This window comes from Ahaetulla prasina, chromosome 2 (genome assembly GCF_028640845.1).
Source record: "Ahaetulla prasina isolate Xishuangbanna chromosome 2, ASM2864084v1, whole genome shotgun sequence".
Classification (NCBI taxonomy): Eukaryota; Metazoa; Chordata; class Lepidosauria; order Squamata; family Colubridae; genus Ahaetulla; species Ahaetulla prasina.
This window is the reverse complement of record NC_080540.1, coordinates 121,826,578-121,841,825: the sequence shown is the minus strand read 5'-3', so window position 1 is coordinate 121,841,825 and position 15,248 is coordinate 121,826,578. Positions and strand designations below refer to the sequence as shown.

General features: G+C 44.0%; 1 protein-coding gene across 1 annotated transcript in view; it reads right to left on the bottom strand.

Moving 5' to 3' along the window:
* Positions 1-15,248, bottom strand: part of LOC131189998 (testis-expressed protein 47-like) — a 41,851-nt gene that overhangs the window by 10,027 nt on the left and 16,576 nt on the right. Inside the window, exon 3 of the mRNA XM_058166754.1 lies at positions 14,337-14,443. Coding sequence (XP_058022737.1) covers positions 14,337-14,443 — 107 coding nt within the window. The remainder of the gene's footprint in view (positions 1-14,336; positions 14,444-15,248) is intronic.

Below are 15,248 nucleotides of genomic sequence, written 5' to 3'. Positions count from 1 at the left end.
AGGAGTGGGATTTAGGAGTTCTCCGAACTGCATAGAATCTTAGCTAGAGGTTCTCCCAACCCCCTGTGAACCCCCAGCAGCCCACCCCTGAACCAAGCCAATGTCCTCACTGCAATTGTCTCTGCATAAAGTTCCATGAAGTCCTGGCTCCCTCCTTTTGAGCCACACCTTCCTTGGCTCCTCCGCCTTTGACTCTCCATAGCAATGATTCAAGCAAACCCACTGGGCAACTAGATAATGATTGCTCACCCACTCCCCCAAGCTAAGTCATTATATAAATTGAATAAATAAATAAAAATAAAATAATAAAATAAAATAAAATAAAATAAAATAAAATAAAATAAAATAAAATAATAAAATCTTCTCAGAGGAGAAACTTCCAATTTTTTTTCTTTCTCTGTCACCACCATTCAGAATCCACTGCGCAAACACACACGCTGCAGCCACCGGCTATTGGATGGTTTTAGAAAATAGGATTGCCTTGCACCTTCTCCCTTTTATCTCTTGCGCATGATAGTCTTTCTGCCAGCAGAGGGAGCTACTCCCTTTTGTTCCTTGCCACACTTATGAAGCTGAGAGCTTTTACAATACAGTACTTGCTTCTGAAGCTAGCTTATTTTATTTCCATTCTGCCCCGCTCCCCCATACAATGTGACCACCCATTTAGGGCAAGTTAAACTATGATCAGGAATTCACAGTTCTTGTAGGAAGAACTGCAATCCAGTTCTTGCAAGAAGAACAATTTTTATTTTTCCTACATCCTGAAAATTAGCCTTTTAACCACTCCTAACTTGTTCCAGTCAACTTCAATAATTAGAATATATTGCATCCATAATAAAAGGTAATAATAATAATAATAATAATAATAATAATAATAATAATAATAATAATAATAATAATAATAATAATAATAATAATAATAATAATAATAGATTATCTTCCTTCCTGTTTTGTTGTTATTTTCACATAGCATAATACAGTAGCATTTCCTTTCTTAATTCCAGTTCTGAGATCAATGTTCAATAATTTTATATTGCTCATAATGACTTATATTGATAGAGAGAGAGATTTAGGGTTAAAAAACCATCTCCATGATTAAGTACCTTTATTCAAAAATGATGCGTTCAGCCACTAATGAGATAAGGGCCGTGATAGCTCAGGCTGTAAAGAAGCCTGTTATTAGAACACAGCAGCCTGCAATTACTGCAGGTTCAAGCCCGGCCCAAGGTTGACTCAGCCTTCCATCCTTTATAAGGTAGGTAAAATGAGGACCCAGATTGTTGGGGGGGCAATAAGTTGACTTTGTAAAAATATACAAATAAAATGAGACTATTGCCTTAGACACTGTAAGCCGCCCTGAGTCTTCGGAGAAGGGCGGGATATAAATGTTAAAAAAAAAATGAATTAATATCAGAAATCAATGTTTATCAAAATCAGCAACATTCTTATTTATTTTATTTATTTATTTATTTATTTGGATTTTTATACCGCCCTATCTCCCGAAGGACTCAGGGCGGTTTACAGCCAGATAAAAATAAGCAAGAATAAATACAAGATAAAAACAATATTTAAAAAACTTATTAAATTGGCCCAAATTAAAATATAATTAAAACAGTAAAATCTCCATTTAAAACTGAAATCCTACGTTAGTTCTGCGCAAATAAATAGATATGTCTTCAGCTCACAGCAAAAGGTCCGAAGGACAGGAAGTTGGCGGAGTCCTGGGGGAAGCTCATTCCAGAGGGTGGGAACCCCCACAGAGAAGGCCCTTCCCCTGGGTGTCGCCAGCCGACATTGCTTGGCGGACGGCACCCTAAGGAGTCCCTCTCTGTGAGAACGCACGGGTCGGTGGGAGGCAATCGGTGGCAGTAGGCGGTCCCGTAAATAACCCGGCCCTTTGCCATGGAGCGCTTTAAAGGTAGTAACCAACACCTTGAAGCACACCCGAAAGACCACAGGTAGCCAGTACAGCCTGCGCAGGAGTGGTGTCACATGGGAGCCACGAGCGGCTCCCTCTATCACCTGTGCAGCTGCATTCTGGACCAACTGGAGCCTCCAGGTGCTCTTCAAGGGGAGCCCCATGTAGAGAGCATTGCAGTAATCCAAGCGAGAGGTAACAAGAGCATGAGTGACCATGCATAGGGCATCCTGGTCAAGAAAGGGGCGCAACTGGCGAATCAGGTGAACCTGATAAAAAGCTCTCCTGGAGACGGCCGTCAAGTGATTTTCAAAAGACAGCCGCCCATTCAGGAGAACGCCCAAGTTGCGTACCCTTTCCATCGGGGCCAGTGACTCGCCCCCAACAGTCAGCCGCGGCTGCACCTGACTGTACCGGGGTGCTGGCATCCACAGCCACTCCGTCTTGGAGGGATTGAGCTTGAGCCTGTTTCTCCGCATCCAGACCCGTACGGCTTCCAGACACCGGGACAGTACTTCGATAGCTTCGTTGGGGTGGCCTGGGGTGGAGAAGTACAGCTGCGTGTCATCAGCGTACAGTTGGTACCTCACCCCAAAACCACTGATGATCTCACCCAGCAGCTTCATATAGATGTTGAACAGGAGAGGCGAGAGAATCGACCCCTGCGGCACCCCACAAGTGAGGCGTCTTGGGGTCGATCTCTGCCCCCCTGCCAACACCGTCTGCGACCGGTCAGAGAGATAGGAGGAGAACCACCGATAAACGGTGCCTCCCACTCCCAAACTCTCCAACCGGTGCAGCAGGATACCATGGTCGATGGTATCAAAAGCCATTGAGAGGTCTAATAGGACCAAGGCAGAGGAATAACCCCTATCCCTGGCCCTCCAGAGATCATCAACCAATGCGACCAAAGCCGTCTCCGTACTGTATCCGGGCTGAAAGCCAGACTGGAACGGGTCTAGATAGACAGTTTCATCCAGGTATTGGGGTAATTGACATGCCACCACACTCTCTACAACCTTCGCCACAAAGCGAAGGTTGGAGACCGGACGATAATTTCCTAAAACAGCTGGGTCCAGGGAAGGATTCTTGAGAAGGGGTCTCACCACCGCCTCTTTCAAGGCGGCAGGGACAACCCCTTCCATCAAAGAAGCATTGATAATCCCTCGGAGCCAGCCTCGTGTCACCTCTTGCGTGGCCAGTACCAGCCAGGAGGGGCACGGATCCAGTAAACATGTGGTGGCATTCAACCTCCCCAACAACCTGTCCATGTCCTCAGGAGCCACAGGATCAAATCCATCCCAAATGGTCTCAACAAGACGAATCTCCAACCTCTCACTTGGATCCACCCAATTTTGATCCAGACCATCCCGAAGCTGAACGATTTTATCGTATAGATAACCACTAAACTCCTCGGCACGCCCTTGCAACGGGTCATCCCGCACCCCCTGTTGAAGGAGGGAGCGGGTCACCCGAAACAGGGCAGCCGGGCGGTTATCTGCCGATGCAATGATGGAGGAGTCGTAAAGACATCTCGCTTCCCTCAGTGCCACTAGGTAGGTCCTACTATAAGACCTAACTAGTGTCCGGTCAGCCTCCGAACGGCTGGATCTCTAGGCACTCTCTAGGCGTCTTCTCCGGCATTTCATCTCCCTCAGCTCCTAAGTAAACCAAGAAGCTGGTTGAGACCTATGCCGGGTCAGAGGCCGCAAAGGCACGACATGGTCTAGAGCCCCAGCCGCGGCCAGTTCCCAAGCCGCAACTAGTTCTTCAGCTGTGCCGTGGGCTAGACCCTCAGGAAACGGCCCAAGCTCCATCAGGAACCTCTCCGGTCCATCAGGCGCCTGGGATGGAACCAACGTATTGGTCCCGTCTCCCTGCGGAGTTGAGTGGCGGTCTGAAAGTCCAGACGAAGGAGAGAATGATCTGACCATGACAACGGCTCGGTAACTAGATCTCCCAAATCCAGATCATTCAACCACTGTCCAGAGATAAAAATCAAATCCAGTGTGCCTCCCCCAATGTAGGTAGGGCCATCAACTACTTGAGTCAGGTCCAGGGCCTTCATGGAGGCCATGAATTCCCGAGCCGTCGTTGATGACATGCCGGTAGATGGCAGGTTAAAATCCCCCATGACCATAAGTCTAGGGGTCTCAACCACCACCCCGGCAAGCACCTCCAACAGCTCGGGCAGGGCTGTTGTCACGCAGCAAGGAGCCAGGTACGTGACCAACAAGCCCATCTGATCTCTATGGCCCCACTTCACAAAGAGGAATTCACAACCGGCAATCTGAGGAACAGTGGTCTCCCTCGGTTCTAGACTCTCCTTTATAACAACCGCCACCCCCCCCACCTTGGGCCCTCGGTTGATGGAATGCTCGGAAACCCAGTGGGCACTTTCAACAAGGGGCACCCCCCCTTTCGTACCCAACCAGGTTTCCGTAATGCCCATAAGATCCGCGGATCTTCCCTGTATAAGATCACAAATTAGAGGGGCTTTATTAACCACGGACCGTGCATTGCACAACATCACCCGAAGGCCCAAGCTCTGAGGATCTTGACCACCCGGGGAACAGGAGAAGTCTGAGGTGTCGGGGTGCATGATCGCTTTCAAACAGTGAGCACGCGCCCCCAAAAGTCGATATGACCCTCCCACTTCTGCCATATCTGCCTCTCCCACTTACCATGCCGATGGAACCACCCTCACAAATAGGAATGCTATCCTCCCCCATTACCTTCGAACCTGTTAAAGAACTGCCATGAGCACACGCAGGAACTGGCCCCTCCCCCGACGGGTTCCCCCCAATACCTGCCCTATCCCTCCCACCCCTTAAAAATTCCCTATCTAAAAAACCCCACAAGTTCTTTCTAGCTGCATGCCACCTCTGTGGGTCCCAAAACCCGTCATTGAGGCCAGCCCTCGGTAATATGGAGGGCCATTCCTGCGAGGCAGGGGCACCTCGCAGGCGCAAGAGTTCACAAGAAGAATAACGCATAACGCATGAAGATAGAAGTCGGCGATAAAATGGCTCCATCTCCGGATTGGCAAAGATGTTAAAATAAGATGCTTATCCAGATTAAGGACGGACATAAGATGGAAACACAATGGACAGTCTAAATAGTATAATACCGGTCGATTGATGACATGCCGGTACAGATCTTAAATCAGAATAGATGCTATTAATCTGTCCAAGGCCAAGTCCAAAAATCATGGAACAGGGGGGGTGGGGGGTGCTTCAATCGCCGTCAGTGTCCTCCGCTGTCCCCAAGCGAGTCTCCCCTTTGCTCCCAGATAGTCCAAAAAGGACCAGTAATGGCCATAAGAGTCCCAAAAGGCCAGGGGGAGGCGTAGATGGCATTACAATAATCGAGGGAAAAACCAGCTGGGAACAAGTCGGGGAATACCTCCGTCGCCTTCCTCCCCGCAGTCCTTCAATATCCACATCCAGGTGTGGCCAGAAAATACCGTCCGGGGAGGTCACCTCCATCTCCTCCACCACCATCGCCCCCCTAGTAAGTCCAAGACACTCCAGGGGCCAGATCTCTCCAAGCCTCTCTGTCCAAGAGGCCAGGCTCTTCCAGGGGGCCAAACCTCCCCGAGAGGCCGAAGGATTCGAAGGACGCCGGGATCGTATTACAGCCGCAGGAGAAAGGCCGGAAAAGCCGAAACTTTGTGGCAGATGAAACATACCAGGGATGTCAAAATGCATTGCTCCACCTCCGCTACAGCTCGAATCGCAGCAGGGGAAAGATCAAGACACCGCAGTTGGAGAGCAGGCCGAAAAACAGGCAGGAAAAAAAGCCGACTCATCACCCCACCTCCGCGCCTTCCTCCCGCAGTCCTTCAATATCCACATCCAGGTGTGGCCAGAAAATACCGTCCGGGAGGTCACCTCCATCTCCTCCACCACCATCGCCCCCCTAGTAAGTCCAAGACACTCCAGGGGCCAGATCTCTCCAAGCCTCTCTGTCCAAGAGGCCAGGCTCTTCCAGGGGGCCAAACCTCCCCGAGAGGCCGAAGGATTCGAAGGACGCCGGGATCGTATTACAGCCGCAGGAGAAAGGCCGGAAAAGCCGAAACTTTGTGGCAGATGAAACATACCAGGGATGTCAAAATGCATTGCTCCACCTCCGCTACAGCTCGAATCGCAGCAGGGGAAAGATCAAGACACCGCAGTTGGAGAGCAGGCCGAAAAACAGGCAGGAAAAAAAGCCGACTCATCACCCCACCTCCGCGCCTGGAACATGGCCGCCGCTGTCCGCCACTCGCCCTCCCGGCCCCGTTCTCAACAACCGTGGGTCCAAAAAGGTCCGGAGACCTCTCCCGCGGCTGCCAGAGAGATGACCAAGCAGGCCGGGGGGCGTAAGCAGCTAGGCGAATGACCCAGGCGCCGCCATCCTCAGAGAGCCCAGAAATCGCTGAATCCGAATCTGAATCTTCAACGTGGCGCCATTCTTTATCATATGCCAGATTCTTTCTGTTCTCATGTAGCCCAACAGCAGTATTACAAATCTTCCAAAAACATGACTTGTTAAAAGATCTAAACTGTGTCTGCCATGGTAAAGAAATCACAGTGGTAAAATCAGTTTCTGTTCAGATTTTGAAGTTTGAACCAGTGCTGTAAGAAGGCCTAGAGACATGATGTGGAAATGCAGTTCAAATAATTTTTAAATAAGAAATGAAATAAAATATCATTAGCTATATGTATTATTGAACTAGATTGCCCACAAACATTCTTGGGGTTAGAAGAGAGGATATTCAGCAAAATTTGCAAAATCCAACATTTTCTAAGCAGGAACAGAAATAGAAGGGGGGGAAAAGCAAGAAAAAATCATGAAGAAATAATGTAACTTATTTTCATAGAGAGGGTGTGTATTCAGTATCTATTACAGAGACATTTTTTTCCTCAGATTCATTTGTCATAAGGGCATCTATTTGTTTCTAACACATCATCTTTCTTTTAGGTTAGGAAAAGTAATCAATATGGAATCCTCAACAAAATGATCTCTAACCACCCTGCAAAATTAGAAAATGCTTCTTACATACAGAGTAAAGTCGAGACATGACCTGACTGCAGATTTGCTAAATAGAGTGTCTGTTTTCTAATACACTTTAGACAAATGGGTATATTTTCATCTAAACCATTTGTATGTACAGTATTTAGGCAGCTAATCCATTCAGACAGTTGTTCCCTTAATGGTACCTCAAAGCTGGGGATTCAATTGTTTCATAGTCATTTACATGTGTACAACACTGTATGTCAAAAATCTAGTTAAAACATTCAGCATTCAATCCTATCAGTTGTCAACAAGAGCTAATATAAATTCTTTGCAGAATTGATAGACACTAGTAAACATACAATTTTTAGCTCAGTTTTTAAAACTGTCTCTGACTTTTCTCACTAGCTTCCAGTTACTATACAGATAGTGTTACAATGGCAATTGGGACAGAATTTCCACCATTAAGTAATGGGGACATAATACACCACATCACATGGCTGCATTGCTTAGTGATAGCAATCCCCACAATCCTTGTGACTTGCCATCATAACTCCAGGACGGCACAGGTCATTAAGCAGGAAGAGGCAGGAGTCCCAGGCAAGGAGAGTGTGGAATGGGACAACTTGTCCTGGCCAACTAGTTGCAGCCAACTTGCCATGGCCAACTAGCACAACCAACTCACTACGGGACAACTCGCCATGACCAACTCATTATGGGACAATGCACCACTGGACAATTTAACAGTTAATGTAATTATTTAAAATAAATAAAAAAAATATTTTAATTTTTGTCATTCACATTTCATTTTGTCCCTCCCCTTTCATCCTTTCTTTAATGATTCTTTTATGACATTTTTATACCATTTGTTTGATATTTGTCCTGCAGCGAGTTGGCTTCGGCAAGTTGGCTGTGGCAAGATGGCCATGATGAGTTGGCTGTGGTGAATTGTCATAGACACACAGGTGCTACAGAGAAAAAGTGGCAGGAATGGAGTGACCTCTGATCAGTTTCTTCATTGACTTTGTTTACGGGAAGCTGGTTCTGTCAGAAATCACAATCATGTGACCACAGTTCATTGCAACATCATAATTATGAGATGGGCAGCAAGCATCCTCTTTCAATTGCACGACAATGGGGCTGCTGTGACATCTGGAATTCTGAGGCCCAGTCATAAGTCCTACTCATTCAGCAATAACTTTGAATGGTCCCTGAACAAATGGTTGTAATTGGAGGACTACCTTTGGAATACAAGCATTGTGCCCAAGACACTCTCTTCATTGCAAGTATTCATGAGATCACCGATGTAATTTGCCCTTTTATTTGCCTCTTGTGATTAAGTTGATCATGAAAGCAGGCAACGTTTAAAAAACATCACTTAGTTTACTAAGAAAGAGATTATTTGGGGAGCAAGTTGTTTGCTACTAAAATGCATTTTTAAAAGGCCTAGTTTATAATCCATCTAGTAATGTGACTTCTCAAACGTTTGAAAATAAGGTAGAAGAGTGAGATACATGTTAATTGTAAGCTGGGATGCTCATCAGGGAGAAAAGCTTCAAAAAACAAAAAAACAACTGTACAAATAAAAGGCTTTAGCCCAATTCATTCAAAAGAAAATTAGACTCTCATGAGAATATCTGGAGACTTCAAAGCCCAGTCATCACCAGGGATCAGAAAGTTCAACCAATCGCCTTCAGAACTCTTCTTTAAATTACAGAAGATACATACCAGGTGATCAAATAGCAGCATTTCTCACTTCCAGAATATGGAGAGATAAAAAAGAACATGAGAACTAGAGACAAACATTCAGAACTCCAAAAACAGAACCCAGCAGGCTCTTGTAACACAATCTGATATTTAGGAAGAGCAATAGGGTCCGTTTGGAATCCGTGTCAAAGCAAAGTAGCCCATTTTTGAAAAATTTCAATCTTGCATGGGAACAAATCTCTTTCCAGCCTTTGCCAGTTAAATGAACTATCTCCATCACAAAGAAAGGAATGTAAGCTACTATGTTATCTTCCCTTTCACATTTCAAAAATCTGTAAATGCCAAGAAGAAGGTTGTTTTTCTTATTATTATTCTCTGCCTGTTTAAAAGTGTGCATCCTTTACTTCAAAAATAGGCATAGTCATAGGGGTGGGTGGGAATTGCCCTTTTGACTTCTGAATCATTAGCAATCTTCTCTTATTTTAGGGCTAAATGCAGCTGCCAGGCTAATGCATTCCATAGCACTTCAGCAACCTGAGGGATTACCTTCTGCACGCCAGAAAGACGAACCTCTTCTTCAGATTTAAAGACCAACTGAGTTCCTAATAGGAAAAGCAGCTCTTTAGGGTTTAAGCGTAAAAAAAAAATACCTGACTTGTAACTCTGACATATACAGAGTTGAAGAAGCTTCTTGGAAGAGAAGCGAAACATCTTCAAAGAAAAACCAGAAAATCCAGATGCCTCTTGAAAAGAAGCACCTTTGGGACAACCGTGACCTGGATGACTAAGAATCTCCATAGACATTTAGTGATGCACTCTGGCACATACAGTTCATCTGATCCCTGTATCTTACACACATTATATTAGGGGAGCTATTGCATTTTACATCAGTTGCAACTTGCAGAAACTTAGATAGTGGCTTCAGGGTAATCAAAGCTAGCATTTCAACCAAGATTGTGGAAAAAGCATCCAATAGTGGAGTCCAGTGAATTCAGTGTTAAGCGAGAATCAAGGAATACACCCAGGCAGCAGATTTGCTATTTCAGGGAAAGGGTGGGGTTTTATTAAAGAGGCTGAACCTTATTCTCTACATCCAATTGCGTATTTGCCTGGGTTTAATTTCAGCTTGTTTCCCTTCATCCAGGCCATTAGTGAACTTAAGCAACCTTCAAGATTAATGCACTGATTGCATTCTTCTAAGTAAATAAAGAATAACTTGCTCATGACACCCCACTTCAAATCTCTGAATCGTTCCCCCCGTGCCTTCAGACAAATTCATGTTGATCAGCATGGGAAACAAGAACTATGTAGGGCAGCTATAGATCAACAGTTTAAGTATTATTTAGACACACATACACACCTCAGCACCACCTCAGTCCACCAGGAAGAACTAGAAAACTGCAAACTGCTACCCTGAAGGCTAAATCCCACCTTGCTGGAATTCTGGACAGAGGTTATAAGGGGCGTGCATAAGTGCACAAAAATGCCTACCGTTCCTGTCCTATTGTTTCCTTTCATTATATATACGCTTATATGTTGTATAGTTGTTTCATGCTTATGCTTATATATACTGTTGTGACAAAATAAAATAAAAAGAAAGAATTAAAAGTTGTCAAGAGCGCCAGAAGAGTTAGCATTGCTACATCTCGGTTCTGGGATAGGTCTCTATTAAGATAGAGTAGAATTATCAGGGGTGTCAAACTGGTGGCCCACAGGCCAGATGTGTCACATGCAGGCCACACCCACCCCAGCTCCGCAAAGGAAAAAAAGGTCGTAAAATGTTGTTACGTGACGGCAACGTGACGCCGCGAGTTTGAAACCCGTGGAGTAGATAGTTAAGTAGTTTTGTAGTCCCCTCTCCTCCTAGGTGAAAGCAATTCAGTCCAGTTAAAAAGTATCAATTCAGGGGATTACAACCACCTGGGATTACAGTCATCGACCTTGAGGCCATGGAACTCTGGTGCTGGAGAAGACTCCTGTGAGTCCCTTGGATTGCAAGCTGATCAAACTGGTCAGTCCTAAAGGAGATCAACCCTGACTGCTCTTTAGAAGGCCAGATCATGCAGATGAAACTGAAATACTTTGGCCACCTAATAAGAAAGAAGGTCTCACTGGAGAAGAGCCTAATGTTGGGAATGATTGAGGGCAAAAGAAGAGGATGACAGGGAATGAGGTGGCTGAATGGAGTCACTGAAGCAGTAGGCATGAGCTTAAATGGACTCCACAGAGGATGGTAGAGGACAGGAAGGCCTGGAGGAACATTGTCCATGGGGTCACTAAGGGGTGAGACATGACTTCACAACTAACAAAAACAACCTTTCCAGAAATCGAATGAGACTAATATATACATTTATATTTCCTGGGTCAATCAAGTATTTATCACTACCTTCTATTGATTGGATTTATCACTACCTTCTATAGACTGGAGAGAGGTATGACGGTATCCCCCCGCATAAGAACTATTGATCACTTTCCATTTGCAGTTTAGAAATTTTCATTTGCAATTTAGAAAACACAAGGTGCAAGTAAGCAGGTAATAATCCTCAGCTCTCCACACATGCTGTCCATCAACTGAAAACAACTCAAAATAGTAGACAATTAATGAAGTTACATCCCTATGATTTGTGCAATACTGAATTATGATGTTGTTAGTTGCGAAGTCATGTAATATAATTATATAAATACTGAATTATAAATCAAACAATCTAGCCAAGTTTCTCTGCAGAGAATGGTTTATGATGAGCCACCCATTGTTCCAGATTCTCATTTTTTCTAACATTTTGATGCCTTACAGTATATAAGAAGAAGGTTGGCTGTTCGGTGTGGATGCATTGATGTCAGAGAAATAAGCACTTTTTTCTATTACCAATGCTCTGAAGTAGGTCTCCAAATGAGCCTTCAATTGGGCTCGCTCTGATCTATCCTGACAATTTCTCCATTTTGTTTCACTGATGCCCTGTCTGCTTCATTACTCTCGGCTTCCACAGTAAACCAAGGGACTAATTGTGAAGAAAGAAATGCTTGGAAGTTGTAGTGTAAACGGATCGCCTCCATTATTCTACAAATCAATCAGGGTCTTGAGGGTGAGATCATTTTAACCAGCCCTCTACACCTGTAAAAGTCTGTTATAGCCGCCACTCTAAAACGTACCATGAAGTGATGCATAGTAATTGATTTTCTCAAAGATGTTATTCTCCAAGACCTGCCTAAGGTAGTCCCAGAGAGGCAATCTTCCTTGAAATTACTCCTTGGTCATGATGCAGCCTCATGACAGCTTTGCTCTTAACCGCCAGGTCCTGAGATCTAGGGCCCTTTTCAGCAGATGACTTCTCTTGGGAGTAGGCTGTCGAAGATCTAATCTTACAAGGAAGCTGCTTTTCTAGGTTTTCTAAGCAGGCACCCAAGCAGATGGATGGAGGGGAATATTTTTCTTTTCCTCATCTAGACTGTCACTAGCTGCACTTAATGGGATAAGCAACAACAGCTTTCCCTGGGGTTGTTGGTTTGTTTGTTTTTTCCTATTTTTGCTTTTAATAAGAAGGTCAATTGTCCTCTGCCTCACCAAATGTTTTCTAGCAACTTGTTCTAGCATACAAGTTTTCATGTTTTAATTAAACAGGAACAATTTCTCCGGGCTATAAACTACAAGAGGTTAGACTCCAAGTAGTGTGATAAAATGGCTGTGACTTAGATGGCTCACCCCCAAAGATGTAAATAAGAAGAGCAGGATAAATATTTTACATGTTGCGATAATTCCAGGTTTACTTCCATTTGGAGTAGTCCTCGAATTACATTCATTTAATGACTATTCAAAGTTACAACAGCACCGCAATGTGAGATATGATTATTTTTCACACTTATGACCATTGCAGCATCCCCATGGTCATGTGATCAAAATGCAGACTCTTGGCAACTGACTCATATTTCTGACGGTTGCAGTATCCTGGGGGCGGGGGTGGAGCGAGTCATCTTTTTCCACTTTCTGACAAGCAAAGTCAATGGTGAAACCAGATTCACTTAACAACCATGTCACTAACTTAAAAATTTAAGTGATTCACTTAACAACTATGGCAGGAAAGCTTGTAAAATGAAACAAATTTCACTTAACAACCGTCTCACCTAGCAACAGCAATTTGGGCTCAATTGTGGTCGTAAATTGAGGACTACTTGTATTCAGCAATCCTTTCAGGCATCAGACACTATTATTATATCTGATTTTGTGAGTAGAGGTTCTTGTTCTGAAATTTTGAGAAACAGTCTATTCCAGTGGTAATCAACCTGGTCCCTACCGCCCACTAGTGGGTGTTCCAGCTTTCATGGTGGGCGGTAGGGGTTTTGTCCAATACTGAAGCACTTTCCTTTTTTTTAATTTAATTGACTTTTTAAAAACTTTTCATAGCATTATTTAAAAACATTTTCATTAGGTTTTCATAAAATTCCCTGTGACAATTTAAATTTCTGAAAATATACTATTTGTATTGCCTGCGCATAAGTTTAGTTCATGTTACGTAAGTGAAACTAAATGGCGCTATAGTGTGACCGCAAACAAAAAAGCCTCATCCCAGAATAGCTCGCGCATCTCCCCCCACACCATCCAGCTGTAACAGACAAGCAGAGCTGGTAGCCGGCGCCCTCCCCAAACCCAATCCACGATGCGCAAGAGGCATGCACGGACGATGATACACAGCGCATTATTGTGGAACCGGAGGGCAGTTAGAAAATTTTACTACTAACAGAGATACAAAAGTGGGTGGTAGGTATAAAAATGTTGACCACCTCTGGTCTATTCAATCTCTGTGCTATAAACATGAACCTATGTGGGTAATGAACAAGTGCATGTGTAGTTCCACCCATTTGTGCAGATCCTGAAAAAGCTAGTTGTAAGTCAGTTTTCTCCCATCAGTTTAAGTTCCTTAGGAATAACTGGTCTAGGACTGACAGAGTCTTCAAGGTAGTCCTAATCAAGGGGTCCCAAAGGCACCTTTTCCAAAGGCAACTGACTTTCTTTTTCTTTTTTTCTTTGAAAACATTTTGCTTCTCACCCAAGAAAATTCTTGGATGAGAAACAAAACATTATCAAAGAAAAAAAGCCCAAGAAAGTCCAATTGCCTTTTGGAAAAAGCATCTTTGGGACAACCATGACTTGGATGATTGAGAATCTGCACAGACATTTAACCAAAGGGTCAAAGTTATGGTTGCTAAAACTACTTTTATTATAAGATTCCAGTGACAGAATCTATATATACTTCTCCTATTCCTGTCTTTATTTTCAAAAAAGCTAAATAGGGTCAAGTCTGAGACTCTTTCTCATATTATATTCTTGCTTTGGACTCAGATATCTCTTATGTGACCATTGTCTTTGTCTTCTTTCTATTCTTCAAAGTTACTCTCACAGTCTATGTAGCATTTATCTGCAGAGGAAAAATGGAGGCAGTTGCTAGTTTCACTTGAAACGTTTCCCATTCATTATTCCAGCTTAGATGTTCTCATTGCAAAAAGGCTCAATGGCACCATCTTGCCACTTTGGGCTTCTTGAATAACGTGGAGATAAAAGGAGGCATTGAAAAAGCTATAAATGGATGCTCAAACTGTTCATGAATGTGAATGGCATTCCCACAAAATCCTCATGTTAGAAACACCGCATTTTTGCTTATTTTACGCATACACAGAGATAGACACACACGCAGATAGACACACACACATGTGAGCTTACCTCTAGTATGTGTATAATGTAGGTAGGGTAGAGAAGCAAGAGGCCAGTGACCCCTACTCCCTGACAATACTGGCGTTGCAAATTCAGAAACAGTTGCTCCCAGTACTCTAAGGAGAAATGAGGCAAGCACAAATTCTTTCACAAAATAATAGGTTTGCCTGGCGATGCTATAACATCATAGGCTTCTGTCCCCTTTATCCAGTGATGGGATTCAAGTAATTTAACAACCGGTTTTCTGCCCTAATGATTTCTTCCAACAACCAGTTTGCCAAACTTTTCAGAAAGTTAACAACCGGTTCTCCCGAAGTGGTGCGAACTGGCTGAATCCCACCACTGCCTTTATCCACACAAAACTCAGTGTTTACTTTTAAAAACAGCAAGGGAGAGGAAGGTGAAAAAACACGAGCAGAGCAGCAAAAAAATAATAATCTAAGAAACATCTCAGAACTGGCTGCATTTTTAAAGACAGATGATATCTGATCATCAGCTGGTTAATTTAGGCTCCATTTTGGCCTGGTGGTTGAGGCTCCAAGCTAAAAACTAGGAGAGTGTGAGTTCTAGTCCCACCTTAGCCATGAAATCCAGCAAGGTGATCTTGGACTAGTCACTCTCCCTCAGCCCAACCTATTTCACAGGGTTGTTGTGGAGAAAATAGAAGGCGGGAGGAGAATTAGGTATACTTAGGTATACTGACTTATTTATAAAAATATTAAAGGTGAGATAAAGTTCCCCTCGCACATATGTGCTAGTCATTCCCGACTCTAGGGGGTAGTGCTGATCTCTGTTTCAAAGCCAAAGAGCCAATGCTTTCTGAAGATGTCTCCGTGGTCATGTGGCCAGCATGACTAAACACCAAAGGCGCACAGAACACTGTTACCCTCCCATCAAAGGTGGTCACTATGTACTTTCGAA